This window comes from Manacus vitellinus, unplaced genomic scaffold (genome assembly GCF_001715985.3).
Source record: "Manacus vitellinus isolate BGI_N305 unplaced genomic scaffold, ASM171598v3 scaffold_69_pilon, whole genome shotgun sequence".
Taxonomy (NCBI): domain Eukaryota; kingdom Metazoa; phylum Chordata; class Aves; order Passeriformes; family Pipridae; genus Manacus; species Manacus vitellinus.
This window is the reverse complement of record NW_021940749.1, coordinates 2,720,007-2,735,187: the sequence shown is the minus strand read 5'-3', so window position 1 is coordinate 2,735,187 and position 15,181 is coordinate 2,720,007. Positions and strand designations below refer to the sequence as shown.

At 43.3% G+C, this 15,181-nt stretch overlaps 1 protein-coding gene and 1 long non-coding RNA gene across 2 annotated transcripts in view; both read right to left on the bottom strand.

The window, feature by feature from the left end:
* Window positions 1-6,937: 6,937 nt before the first annotated feature.
* Window positions 6,938-9,382, bottom strand: LOC115307911. The gene is made up of 3 exons (XR_003916268.1): window positions 9,266-9,382; window positions 8,213-8,390; window positions 6,938-7,099 (listed from the first exon to the last, which is right to left on the bottom strand). It is a non-coding gene; the product is annotated as an uncharacterized LOC115307911 (long non-coding RNA).
* A 2,998-nt stretch (window positions 9,383-12,380) lies between these two features.
* The window catches only part of ARSJ (arylsulfatase family member J), a 35,313-nt gene continuing 32,512 nt past the window's right edge, over window positions 12,381-15,181 (bottom strand). The window contains exon 3 of the mRNA XM_018083862.2: window positions 12,381-14,927. Within this exon, the coding sequence (XP_017939351.2) occupies window positions 13,526-14,927 (1,402 nt within the window). The 3' untranslated portion in view covers window positions 12,381-13,525. The remainder of the gene's footprint in view (window positions 14,928-15,181) is intronic.

The window sequence follows — 15,181 nt, the reverse complement described above, 5'->3', positions numbered from 1 at the left end:
CCTCTACTGCCTAAAAGCAAAATAATTCTGAAAGGACGGACTTAAAAAAATGTTAGTTGTACTGCAAACTTGAAGAAAAACTGATATTAAAACCAAACTGAAGGGGAATTATGCCAGCACACCCTCCTTTATTCCTCTGGAAGAATAATCCACTGTCCCAGGTTGCTCCAAGCTCCATCCAGCCTGGCCTTGCACACTTCCAGGGATGGATCCCAGGCAGTTGTACCTCAGCAAAGGCTCTGCTGAAGGGAAAAGCTGGTGTTTGGATTTGCTCTGGATGTCCCTGCAGCTGTGAAACGTGGATGGCAGTGTTGCTGGAACAACCTCTCTTGGGAGGTTTCCTGTACTTTCTGCTTGCAGCATCGCCAAGAATATTCCTAAGGCAGCTTTTTCACAGTGACTTGGAATTTCACACTCTGGATGAAAGCAATTCAAAAGCAACCAGAGTTTAAAGGAAACAGAGTATTTCAGGTTAGCTGTGTTAAATTGAAGAAATGAGCAGGCTTAAAGGGAAAGATTCCTTCTTTTGGAATCCAGAGTGGATCTTTTGGATCCAGGATGACTCTGGATCTCTGCCTGTAGTTGGAAACAACTGAAATGGCACAGCAGCATAGCTGGCTTATCCATGTTTTTTAAAAGTACTGTCCTCTCTTAGCCTGGGGAAATATATTCCTGTAGGATTTTATCCTCTGGGTGCTTAAGAATTCCACCTCAAGCACTGTGTCGTGTTTTACCCACCAAATTCCAGGCAGGAAAAAGTTCTGCTCCCCACAACCTGCGGGAAAGGTCTCTGGTCTCTGGAGAAACCTCCCAAAGCAGCCTCCAGTCCGTGTGTGTGCGATGGCTCACACGAGAAACATTTCCATCTCCAGCTTCCCCAAGGACATCTGTTTCATTTTGGACTTTTTTTAAAAAACCACCTCTATGTCAGCAGCTGAAAAACAAGGAGACGTGTTGGAGTCGGCTCTGGAACCGCTCCTGAGCTCTCACATGGGCTGTGCTTGATGCCAAAGAGTTCCAGCGCTTGGGTCTCACTGGAATGTTGTCTGTGGTGTCACCACGGGCACAGCTTCCAAGTCCTGCAGATTTAATGAGCCTGAGCACGCTTCTCACATCCCCAAGCACAGCAGCTGGAACCTGAAACAGTTATCCCAAGCTTCCTTTCCTAAGGATGGTATGTAGAGAGGGTCTAAGGCGAGCCATCAACACCCAGAAGCCATCGATTTAGGAGGATTTATGGATGGAAAAGTAGAGGTGCTCAAATCCCAGGGTCAGGATGCTTAATAAACTATTTGTCTCCCTGTGAGAGTAAGTTTGCTAACATCACATGATAAGAGAAGTCTCTTAGCTTATCTTTGGTTGCATAAACGTGGTTTTGTACTAAATATACACACAGACAGTGACTGAGAATACATGCTCTAGACAGTCATCTGCTGGTGTGAAAACCCAAATGAATGCTTTTGTTGTCTGGGGGTTTTTTGTTTCAAAACTGGATGAAGAACCAACATGTTTTCTGCTTTACAAGCCAATTCTGCCTGTATTTTTTCCCAGAGGCCAAGTATGTAAAGCCAGAGTCTTCATTTGCAGGGAACTCTGTAGTTATCTTCCATGCTTCTCTAATCCCACATTTTCTCTAACTCTACATTTCACAGCCCAAAAACTTTTAGGTCCAGCTGAACAATCCTCAGAGCATTGTCCCTTACTCCAAGAGCTGGTTGTTATTCTCCCAGAGCTGCAGAGAGCTCGTTCCAGATACAATCCCAGCTTTTCTCTCATGCTCCTCAGGTGCCTGTTCTTCACAGGAGCTTCTGCTAAACACGAGAAACATGGAGAAAGAAGTCACAGCCACAGCATTCACAGAGAACATGAAAAGATATATTGTACTTTTCAGGGAAGAACACAGCTTGGGAGGCCATGAGAATGAATCACAGTGAATCATTTTCACTCACTGAACTCAGTACAGAAAGGGGGGGAGAAGGGCTGAGCGTGAAAATATTCCCTCTCTCATTCTGTAAAGTAACAGCTAAACCTTCTCAGGACTCCTTTGAAAGCTGTATGAAACATTTGGTGTAGATACACTCTCTGTACAAGCCCTTGGCAGAGTGAAATCACACAGGAAGAAAACCCACGGGCTGATTTAACAGTGGCAGCAAGTGCTACGATGGCAGGATTTGGGATTTAGAGAGTTTTGTAGAATTACAGAATCATTCAGGTTGGAAAAGCCCTCTAAGATCATCTGTTTCCCTGTTTCCAACCATTTCCCTGGCACTGCCAAGGCCACCAAGGGCCACATCTACATGTCTTTTAAATCCCTCCAGCGATGGTGACTCAAACGAAGCCATGGGTTATGAAAACATTGCAATAAACTGTATTTTGATCAAAGTTACTCTGGTCATTCTGGAGAGAAAACACCTTCAAGAAGATCAAAAGGCAGTCTGGCACAGTTCTAAACTGGAAATCCTTTGAAGAGAATGAGCTAAATCGATGAGGAGCCGATGAAGAGCTGAGGGAGGAGGGATGGGAACTGAAACTCGCAGGGGTAAAAGTTACAAGGAGAAGACCAGCACATACCCCAGGATTCCAGTGAGGAGTGTTCAATCCCTCCCCCCCTCAGTGGTTCTTGGACGAAGCAATAAGTGCAGCTGTCTCTGGAGAAGGAGGGTAAAAGTGTTTACCAAGTCCATTTTGCACTGACTCATCTCCACACCGCGTTACTACAAGTTGGCCTCTGCTGGGGAAGAAAGCTTGGCAGGAGGAGATTCTTCTCTTGCTCAAGGTCCTCTTGCTGACTAGCAAGGGCCAAGTTCTCCAGAGGAGCTGGAAAAGGTGCCAGGAAGCGTAACTCGGTGTGTTTTTCTTTTCTTTCTTGGTCACAAAAAGGAGTTGCTGCCCAGTACCACAGAAGATACAAGTACTCCCTTCCCAATCCTTACTGTGTAAAAGAGAAGAGCTCCAGAATACTGAGAATCCCCCTGATACCCCAACCCAGAGCTCTCTGTGCCCTCCTCCCCACTGCCCCCCCTTTAATTTAAAATAAAAAGAATGACCTCACCCTTTCTTTGGAAAAAATTAATAAACTACAAGGCATCTTAATGACAAATCCTTACTGGGATGAGTAATTCTTTGCTGGAGAACAGCACCTGGAGTAGGAGGTTTTTGTGTTTGGTTTCAATCTACACACACCTTCGTGGGGAACATAAAGAATTATAAGATGATCAGAGGGCTAGACCAGGAAATTAGAATTGAAAAAACAATTTGAAAGAGGGTGCACATTTCTAATGATCTGGGTAATTAAACATTGGAACAATTTAGCAAGATTGGGGTGGATTTTCCATATGGTTTAACATGTTTGTACTTAGACTGCTTCATAACATGGTATCTGTAGCAAATTTATAAACACAGTTTGCTAACACAGATTTTTGCTTCAACTTGCAGCAAGTGCATAAATAGATTTGAAATCATTCACAGGAAGGCTAATTAAAAAAATGAATCACTGTATCAGCCATGCTGGTGATCCCACCCACCCTTCAGACAGCACAGGGAGAGTTCAACTCATCTCCAAAAGGGCAGATTGGGTTAGAAAAGAAAAATAATATTCATAAGAGATTTATAATTAAAGCCAAAGATTCATTTCCGTTGGAAACAGATGGTCAGGCAAAGGGATAATTTAGCTAAAGCCTGTGCTTCAACTTGCTAACAAAAGCATGGATTTAATCTTCCATCCAGTTGCACGGGGTAACCTGTTTATCGTGCATTATGGATCAGGGAATATCCACACCACTTAAAAACCAGCACTGTTGCTTTCAGTGAGAAGAAATTAAAACTGCAAGTGAGGAGAAAAACGAACAAGACTTATAAAACTCCAGGGGAGAATGAAAGACTGAGGGCTGGGTGAATCGGGAGGAACCTAACGTGGTGATAATGGGGGGTAGATATTGAAGATATCGCTGAGATGTTGTGGTGGGTAAGTGGAGGGCATTGGATAGACAACAGAGAGGTTGTTTTTCTTTGTTTCTTCAAGGTGAACTAAGGAACCAGTTGCAGTACTGTATGGACAAATCTCAGTGACAGCACTGGAAACACACCTTCATACCTTGGGAAGTCTTCTATCTCAGGGGACAATGCGGAAGAGAGTCACTGACAGGTCTTTTTTTCTGGGAATAAAGGAAAAGGGTTGGTAACATCACATCTAAACTGGTTTTCCTTTCACCTACCCTCCCCATAATGAACAATTTCGGTTCACTGCTGTCACACCTACCTTAGTAATTCTCCAAATGCCCATTTAAGCCAGCGTACATCTCACCTGGACCTGTGCAGAGCAGCAACTACAAACCCTCAGACCTGCCCTGCTTTCCTCATTAAAGCTGTTAATGCTTCCAGCAGTACTGACTCCCTTGCAGAGCAACTCTGCTTCTGTTCATATTTTCTGAAGGTACCTGGTGAAAAAAAAAAAAAAAGCATGAAATAAATGATCTTTGGGAAATCATATCAGTAGGTAATTACAGACTGAATAATTCTGGAATCAGAAGACAGATGGAGTGAATTTCCTCATTCACCAGTGACAGACCAGCACATTGCACTCAGAATGAGGATTTGTCCACAGCCATGGAAATGGAGCAGCTATTTTATGGCACTGATTACTCACCTACAAGATCTTCAACATGTTCTGTTGGGAAATGCAACCACTAAAGCACTTCAGTTATGCAAGAGACCCTGAGGGCTATATCTGAATAAATGCAATATCTCTGATTTAAATAAGGGGGAATTAAACAGAGCCTACTCTCTGGGATTGGGAAATAAGAAAAAGTGACTTGAAAATTTACTCCATAGAGAAGGACATCCATGTTTTCCTTGAATTGGACATTATAGGCATGGCTGGTATTAGTATATTTGGGGATATAAAATATAGTAAGAGAGTTTATTCTGTATCCTTTTCTCTTGTCTAGATTTTCATCTCATGTTTAGCACTGGGACTTGTAGAAAATGACTGAAAGAGATGAGAAAAAGAATAGAAATGTTGTGAGAAAACATCAAAAACTTTTTCTGGGACAGTTTCAAACTTGGGGTTTTTCAGGTTTTTTTTATAAGAATAAACAACACCTAAGGAGTAAAAATATTGCCTGACATGGACCAACAAAAATAAACACAAACTGCACAGGCAGTTCCCTGCCTGGGAGTGCCATCCCAAGCCCGGAGCAGCAGGGGATGCTCTAGGCTCAGTGCAGCCCACAGGGCAGAGTCTGAGGAGTGCTCCTTTCTCCTCAGAAGGGAATATTCCTCTATATGGTTTGAGTGACACTAATATTGGAATATTTTATTCACTTTTCATGTCCGCATTTTTCACAGTCTACCGAAAATCTGGAGAAGGTGTGCAAAAAAGCCTCAACTTGTATTTGGGAACAGGAGAAAGTGCCATACAATGATTAGACTCCATGGAGCCAATATGTTCAGCCTCTAAAAAAACTGCAATGTTTTTTTATGATACAGATGTATCATAAGAGGAAAACACCAGGTGCCAAAGGACTCTTTGTCTTGGGGATAAAAATAACATAAGGCTGGAATCTGTAGTCAGACAAAAAAATCTAATTAGAAAGAAGGCATATTAACTCAGTATTAACTCAGATATTAACAACTGCAAGAGTTTTTCAATGGGAAGTAATAGATTCCTAACATTTTTCTGATGTAAATCACAACTGGATGTTTTTCTTCGTGTTAGTTCAAGAAACAGTCACCTTCTAGTTAAATAGAATTTACTGGGTCTGAGTAATGAAGTGGGAATTAAAGACAAAGATAGGAAATGGCAGCCTGAATCCTGTGTCTTTAGCAAGACACTGTGTATGTCACAAGGTTACTGCGTGAACAGGGCAATGTAAACTGTTACTATCTGCTTATGAATTCAGCTGAATTTAGGATTATGCTGTAGGAAATGTTACCTGTGTGGCTCTGAGGAACGACCATGACTAAGAGGAAAAAGATTTTAGCTGGACTTCAAGGACTATCTCCCAGTACAAGGAAGGAAAAAGATGTCAGTAAGATCTCAGCCTGCTGAGAATCTTCCACTGATTTCAGTACAAGCATCCCAGCAGTTCAGTCAGTGCGTGGGAGTCAGAGAGCGATGGGAGAGAAGGACAGGAACCACAAAGGGCACCACTTCATCTCAGCCCGCTCATTAGCTCTTGGCATACTCACACGTTAGGAAGTTTAATGACTGCTGTTAAGGACTCTGTGGCTGTGGGAGGCTGAGGAGAGCACTGGAAACAGCACAGCCTGTTCCTCCTGACACAAACCAGGCACTTCTTGTTCTTCTCTGCTGCCATTCCACGCAGGGGGTTCCTAAGCAGGCTTTCACATCCGATGTTGAAAGCAGAATTAATCATGTAGCCTTTTTACTTGCAAAGAGAAAAGGAAAAAAAAATATCTAGTGGCAGTAAAAATCTCAAAGAAATCACGTCTAAAGACAAAAGGTTGTGAGTTGCTGAAGTCATCAGGGCGGAAGGCCAGGGCTCTGTGCTCTCTCTGTACTTTTGCAAATCCTTCTTTGTGGATTTCTTTCAAATCCTCCACTCCATAGCCACATAGTAATAGGAGATCAATTATTTAAGTGTACTAGAAAAGGCTCTGGCTAAGAGATTGCTTAGGGATCGCTTGAGAGCCCAAATGATTTGCTAAAGATAAACTGCACTGACCCAAAAGCTCCGATATGCTCTTTATCAGCACTAACTGTATTCCCTCCATCCTGAGTGACAAAATGTAATGGAATCTGCTAAAGAAAACCCCAATAAAACTGGAACCAATTACTATCAATAAGGTAGGCTGTCACAGAGAAAGACTTTTAAAAGTGTTGCCCAGAGGTAAGAAATTACTAGTTACACCCTTGACCTTCAAGTTTTGCCAATATTCAGAGCTTTGAAGGTTGGGTTTTGTAAGAAGAAAATCAGATGATGATAGATGAAATACTTCTTTAATGACATACAGTTCACTTTCCCAAAATGTTCCTTTTAAGCAACTTGCAATTTCTTCATTCAAAGTATGTCGGCAGTCACAGCTTGGTACTCTTTATCTTCTCACAGGGCCACATTTCCTCTCCTTCTCCAGCCATCTTAAAAAATACTAATACATCTTGGTTTTCTGAAAGGAATTAACTAGTCTAATGCATTAGACTTTGGCAAACCTCTCCCCATGTGCTGGATTCTCTGATCCTTTTCCAAAATGCCCTCTGTATACCAATAATAAAGACCCATTCCCACTCATCAAGTCCCTCTTCCTCCTGCTGCAGTTCTGAGCTGCGTAGGCTTAACAAGTGGAAGCAAAACCACATTTAAAGGAGGAATAAACATGCCCTTGCCACATAATGCTGAAAAGTGATCTTTTTAAGCAAATCTAGAGAACAACAACAGACATCACAGCCCGCACTAATTTCAGGTGATTAAATACTTGACTTTTACTGAGACTCAAATGTTTATAAGGAATTAAAAAAATGTATCTTTCAGGCAATGTTGGTATGACATTTCAGGACCCTGCTCTCCCCTTGCTATGGAAATTCATAATAACAGCCATTAATCAATTCTGTTACTTCAGTCACAAGTTAAACTTCAGCAACACTGCCCTGATTATAGCTGAAACAAACGGAATTTATGAAATAACTTTTAACCGTATCATGGATTATACCTTGATTGCAACATTAATTCAAATTCAGGCACTTAATTATATCTTTCCTGCTGTTATCTATATTTATATTTATTGTTATCAACTTGCTTGGCAGTGGTAAAAACAAGCATAACTCAGGGAAAGAGAACATTTTTGTATTTTCACACTGGCCTGCCTTTGACACAAATCCTCCACTTCATCAAGACCTTGACTTATGTTCCACAGAAAGGAAATCAAGTGTATTACCGAGTACTCCTCTGAACAGGAATGGGGTGCTGAAGTGCAGCTTGTGTAATATAACTGCTAAATTAAATCTCATGCTCTTTTTTCCCCTTGGGAATACACATTCTTTGCCTGTTCTAGGAAAGGAGAAAATAAAAGACTGAGAGCAGCCACAGAACAGTTACTGCTGCCCTGAGAGCGCAATTAATTAAGTGAGTAGTCAACAGGCACATTGCATGTTCCAGTGTCTTTCTCTGAGCTAACATTTTTTGGACAAGTGGACCTAACACTGAGAATGTATTTTATAGTGTCTGTGGTATGAAGCAAACTAGATTTTACTCACTTTACTTGAACATGACTGATGAATATTCACTGGGTTTAAAGCCAGATGGCAAAAGGAACCTGTTGTTAGTCTGGGAATGGTACACACTGAAAATCAACAAGTATTTTTTTCAGGACTTCTGTATAATGTACATTAATAGTTGGTGAAGGTACAGTCCTTTGCTCATACATCTCCTTATCTGAAAAAAAAAAAAAAATCCTTTAAAACATACTAAAAGCTGTTTTCTTCCTTTCTTTCTTCAGAGATTTCCTGAACCACCTTTGGAGCAGAAGCTGGTAGATCCAGCATCCCCATTTGCACCAAAGAATTCCACTGTGAGGAATTCAGTATCTCCCCATAGTTTAAGGAGAATTCAGACATATTTCTTTTGTCTAATTGCATTGTGGAAACCACCCTCATTCTTTGTCATCACCCAAATCTGAAGCTCCTTCAATTAAAAGAAATGTCACCAGTAAGTCCTTTCCTAGTTTATTCCGTGAATGCTGTTCTTTATAAGAGGCAAATGCATGTAGGAGACCAGAGGAATGGTTGAGTGGCTCGAAACAACCAGGTGGGAAGTGTGAGGGGGAACAGGGAGAGATCTGCATAGATGGGACTGCCACTGCTCCACCCCCATCCCCTTGAGCTTTAGTCAGGCTCTGGTCCACGCTGGAACAGCAGCGGCCAACCCTATGGCCTGCCCCAAAATGGCAGAGGGACCCCATGGCCTGTCACAAAACGGCAGAGTGAGCCCATAGCCTGCCCCAAAATGGCGGACTGAGCCCATGGCCTGCCCCCAAATGGCCTGCCCCAAAATGGCGGACTGAGCCCATAGCCTGTCACAAAATGGCAGAGTGAGCCCATAGCCTGTCACAAAATGGCAGAGTGAGCCCATAGCCTGTCACAAAATGGCGGCCTCCCCCATGGCCTGCTCCAAAATGGCAGAGTGAGCCCATGTCCTGCCGCAAAATGGTAGACCGACCCATGGCCTGCCCCAAAATGGCAGAGTGAGCCCATGGCCTGTCACAAAATGGCGGACTGCCCCCACGGCCTGCCCCAAAATGGCGGACTGACCTGTGGCCTGTCACAAAATGGCGGAGTGAGCCCATGGCCTGTCACAAAATGGCAGAGTGACCCGAGGTCTGCCCTAAAATGGCAGAGTGAGCCCATGGCCTGCTGCAAAATGGCAGACTGCCCCCACGGCCTCTCACAAAATGGCGGACGAACCCATGGGCTGTCACAAAATGGTGGACTCAGCCCATGATCTGTCAACAAATGGCGGAGTGATCCCACGAATGACCCTAAATGGCAGCTTGATCCACGGCCTGCCCCAAAATGGCAGATATATAAATATATTGTAAGCCAGAGTAAAAATTCCAGTCAATGCCTTAGTGTGTGCCTTGTTGAATCCAGATAAATTAAAGTTTGCTAAGTTAAAGTTTGTGAAGTGTAAAGTTGTGAAGTTTGTGAATACTTTGTCTGGACGTTGTTTTAAAATTTGCCGAGTACCTTATTCTACCGTAACGTTCTGAAGTTTGCAAGTAAAAGTTTGGTGTTGAACCCCCTGAGAATTTTGTGGTTTCTCCCACCCAGTGTGAATCAACCAACCTTCCCCTAAACCCCCCGGGGCACCGCAGCACAGGGGGCTGGGTAAGAGTGTCAGTGGTTGTTGCTGAACGTGCAGCACGTGAAACAGAGAGAATGAAAAAGCAGCTTATTCTGTGCAGTGTGATCACAAAACCCCCCAAGTTTCAATGCTGTCTAGACAGTATCATGGATAATCCATTATGTAGAATCCTGCATGGATAGAAATGTGAGTCCCCTGCCATTGGTTTGAAATCCAATCAGTGCCCGTTACTTCCAGCAGGAAACAGAAAGTTGCCGGATTTAATGGCCTAGCTCTCTTTTCAAAAAGCCTCATGTCCCCAGCAAGTAGAGGAACCTTTGGGATGTCTCAGACTAATAATTCCATCAGTTAGGGTAACTTGTATTCCACGACTGAGCTTCACAACTACATGGACATTCCCTCATATCTCACAGCATGGTCCACATAAAATCTGCCAGTTCTGATTTACTCACCACTCCTGGCACTGCATTCTGCTGGTCTTTAGTCAGGAGAGTGCTTTGCCTCCAACTTTATGTCAAACTAAATAATAACAACCACATGACAAAAATAATAATAATAATAATAACAATAATAGTAACAATAATAATTAAGTTGTTGATAACAAAATTTTAAAAGTAGCTGGTGATGACAAAATTATCTTACCATTAGAAAATTAATTCAGAAGAGCTTTAAAATAAAACTAGGAAAAAAACAAGGAAGAAATATTGTCTTCCTGCTCAGGCTGGTCCTCCCAAAGGTGTAGCTGTCGCTAAGACAGGATCAGAGTTAGTATCTGACCATGCCCAGAGGGCATGTGGAGAAGGCTTGACACAACTTAAAAATCATCAGTAAATCCTCCTCGCTTTGCTCCCGCCTCCAGTCTTTTTTGAGCTCTCTTTTTCAGTGTTTACCTATCGAACCTTCCCTCAGGTTGGGCACGTAACACATCTGCAGACATAAATAACCCGTGGAATCCTGCCATGAGAGCGTAGGAGCTACTTACAGCTCTGTCAAACAAAAAACCAGGCTCGAGAGCTACACAGCATCACCAAAAACTGGAGACCTCTGTATTGCTGCAGTGAAAAAAACAAGAGCAGACACAGCATTTTTTACATCAGGAGCTTTTCAGCAAAATATTCAGGAAAACTTCCAAATCGTGGGTATTTTCTAACCCCCTCTAAACCCAGCTTTTGCCCTATACTGCATCAAAGTATCAAATTCAAGGGGAATGTACTCCTCTTATGTACTCTACAAACACTTACTCTTGTGGCACATTTATTAAACATACAGAGAACTGATCCACTGTTCTGCCTTGCACCGCTTACTTTCAAGGACTCCCATTTTGCCTGAGAACAGATATAAATAATTATAGAATAAAATACTGTCAGAGAATAATGCTCTCTGGTTGCTTTGGTCCAATAAAAGCCAAAGCCACCATAAAACTTTCATGGGAAAGGGCAATAATTGATTCTATGAGGGTAACGCTTTATCACGCTGCCTTGTTGCTATTATGCCAAAGTAAATTAAAATATCTTAGTCCACCTCTATATATAGCTTAGTTTACACACCTAATTCTGGGCTTTTTAAAATGACCTTGGAAAATGAAGTGCATTTTCTCACGGGCACGAATTTTATACATCACGTTTTCCAGTATAATATTCTCATTTCTTTTAAGGACATCACTGGCACATTAAAAAAGAAAAAAAAGTGAGAAATTAGAGAACATCTGAGTTCCTGATTACTCATTGAATAGTCTGGATCTGAAGTAAAGCTAGACAGATTTCTAAGAAATTAATTTGTCTTCTGAAGGGCCACACAGTATGAAAAATAAGTGACAATATTAAACACTTAGGCAGATAGACATCATCCCCTTATAATCATTATTTATATGTAACTATTCAAGAAGTTAATTTCTGTGTTCTCCCCGGTATATTCAATACAGAAGTAACTCCAAAATCTGACTGACTTGTTTCTGTGTTTTTGTTAATGACAGTTTTATGCTGCTTTATAGCTGAAAATATGCAATTTGCTGGGGTTTGGCAGAACATACCTGCAGTTAGTTCCCTTTTAAAAAGGTCAGGAGGTGTTGGAGCGTTGGACATCATTCAGATTTCTGCATGCACTGATTTTAGGAATGTTTCAACAGCAATCCATCAATATAAATGTGATTTCTGAGTCAAGTGAGGCATCGTTGAAAAGCAGCTTATTTGAAATTCTACCAAAATATGTTATAGCTATGTAACAAATGAACCATCAATTTTACTTAACATAATTCATCTTGAAACTCATATGTGTGTATGTATTGTATCAATTACCCCAGATCACCAAGAATGTGCAGCCAGTCCGTGCATCCATCATCCGTGCAGACACCTTGGAAAAGGGCAAAGTTTGAAGCATGTCTCAAATGATAAACATACTGAAGGAAGAAATTCTGTTTCAGAAGCAAAATGTCATAAAACATTCCTGCACCAAAAATAATGGTAATGAAAAAAATCTCACTTGAATTTGTTTAAAATAAATTAGGCCAGAATTGCCATCTTGGATGTAAAAAAGAGGCAGACTACTTTTATGAATGCCATAAAAATAAACTATTTTAATAGGTACATAAATAAAAGGTTTAAAGTAGAACTTTCCCCCCGAATAGCAAGATGGCCTAGCTTCTGTACAGCAACTGAACAGCATTCACATGACTCCTAAATTAAATAAACCCTTTGTTACATTCAAAAACCACTGGAGGCAAATACACAATGCAATGACGCACCTGAATTGTTCTCCTTCCTCATCCTAGCAGTGTATACAGTATTTCCTTGGTTTACAGTACTCTGAGGATATGGATCTGTTAAATAAAACTCTGAATGACAGGGTGGAAATCAAAGTAAAAAAGCAGAGTTAAAAACCCCCCGCAGCACCCTGGCACCCAAAGGGGTACTTTGCATCAGCCAGGAAGTCTTAACGGGAGAGAAATAAGGATTGTGCTGTAAAATAAATTATGTCTCTTACATATTGTTGTATAGTTATGTTAAAGTGTTTAAATAGTTACATTCACTTTGGCAATGTGTTTTTGTCTATGCCTATAATAAATTATATGTGGTGTGTGCTAGCTGGTCATGTGTTTTACTGCAAATGGGGGGAGCTTAGCACATCTAGGAAATGTTAAAAATGTTTCAGATTTATTTAAGACAGACAAAATCTAATTCAAAGCAGCTTTCCTCCTATCATGCCCCCCTTCCCAGCACCTCTAAGAAGTTACCCTGATGGCTTCATATTTTTGCTGTGTTGTATCAAAAAACGTCATAGGTTGCTGACTAACACTTACTGACCCACAGAGGTTCTCAGGTTTTGTTTTTCCTTTCTCTTTCTGAATCACCTCTCATTTTGAGGACACCTGCCATTAACATCTCCATCCTCTCCAAAGATTCCTACTAGTTAAGGCAAGGAAGCACCATTTAGTCCATCAAAGCTGAGTTTCCTGAAATGAGGTGTTATCGCTGTTGTTTTCTGGAATGTGGTGGTGGTGGGTGAGGACCATTCATCCTGTGGAGGACGAAGTCTGTCATGTGGACACTCAGAGTGTTGAGATACCTTGTGCTGGTGAAATCAGAATAAAAAATTCAAAGACGACAACTCTCATCCATAGTGCAGAACTAGCATTTCTAGTCTATTCCGTCAGAAGTTCAAGTCTGTTGGTCCAAGCCGACTCAGACTCAGCCAAAGAGGGTGCTCAGAGTCTACCCACCAGCAAGACGTGACCGGCAAGGGAACGACTGCCCCTTTTTCCTGTTTGCTTTCTTCTTGTTCTTGTTCTTCTTCTGCTTATTCGCACCTTTGCTTTTATCCGACTTCTTTTTCTTTTCGTCCTCCTTAAACCACGGCCCCCAGACTCCTCCGTTCAGCTTGGGGTTACTCCGGGGGTCCTTCGGTGGGTAGCGGACGGGAACCGCGGTCTTATTGAACTGCGAGAGCCTCCGCAAGAGCTGCTTCACCACGTCTGGGTACCTGGCAGAGAGGTCCACCCGCTCGTAGGGGTCGGCGGTGATGTTGAAGAGCCACACGGTTTTGCCGGCGGACCAGGAGATGCGCTCGTTGTGCCAGCGGTTGGGGCCCGTGTTGCTGAAGGCCTGCGGAGGCACCCAGTCGCTGTATCCCGGGTTTCCCGTCAGTAGTTTCCAGTGGTTCACTCTGATGGCGGATTGGATGGCGGTGTTCCAGATCCCGTAGCCAGCGGCCCAGGAGCCGTTTTTGGCTTTGGTGTAAATGGGGTCGATGTTGTGCAGGATGTCCACCCGCGGAGAGCGCCTGCCTTCGCTGATGGTTTCCCAGATGTCATACCCGTCCAGCTGGATGTCCTCATCGATCTGCCCTTCCGCCAGCGTGATCAAGGTGGGGAACCAGTCCGTGATGTGCACCAGCTCCTTACACACAGACCCTTTGTTTTTCAGAAGGGGGCTATGGACAAACCCAACGGCGCGGATACCTCCTTCCCAATAGGTCCCTTTGCTCCCTCGGAGAGGCCAGTTGCTTCCTCCGGCCATAGGCTGCCCACCATTATCCGAGGAATATATGATAATGCTATTCTCATAGTACCCATACTTCTTTAGAGCAAGGGTCACGTTGTTGATGGCTTCATCCAGACAGGCCAGCATCGCCGCGTATCTCCGCCTGTTGATGTTATTTATCGACCGGTAATGTTCAAAATACCTGCCCGGCGCCTGAAGGGGCGAATGGACAGCCTGGTAAGCGATGTAGAGGAAGATGGGCTTCCCGGGGTTGTGAGAGGCCAAGATCTGCTGCACTTTCTGCGTGTACATCTGCGTCGAGTAGATGCCGGTGTCGTGGTCCCACGCGGCGTTGTCGTTCTCGTAGAGGTCGTAGCCGCAGATGCCCGGGCTGTCGCATTTGAAGTGCGTGTAATAGTCGCCGCTGCCCAGGAGGGAGCCGAAGAAGGAGTCGAAGCCCCTCTGCGTGGGCATGCACTCCCGGCGGTAAAAGCCCAGGTGCCACTTGCCCACCATGTGCGTTGAGTACCCAACCTCCTTCAGCTTCTGAGGTAGCGTGACGTTATCCAGAGGTAAGCAGTTGGGCTGGGTCGGCCGGATGATGGAGTGCTGGAGGCCCGTGTGGATCTGGTACCTGGAGGCAGGAAGAGACAGGCATCAGGTGGGGCGGTGGAGGAAATGCTCAGGTGTGTGGACACCCATGTGCAGCAACCTTCTCTGGGAATATTTCAGAGCGTGTACATCAAAAACCAGCTCAGTCATACTGTCAAATCTGCTGAAATGGGACAATGGCATATGGTTTGCTTCACCCCACCTCCTTTGGCCAGTGGGCAACACCACCAAATGAGAAATGTGACTCTCCCCGCCAGCCTCATTTTTAATGCCTTT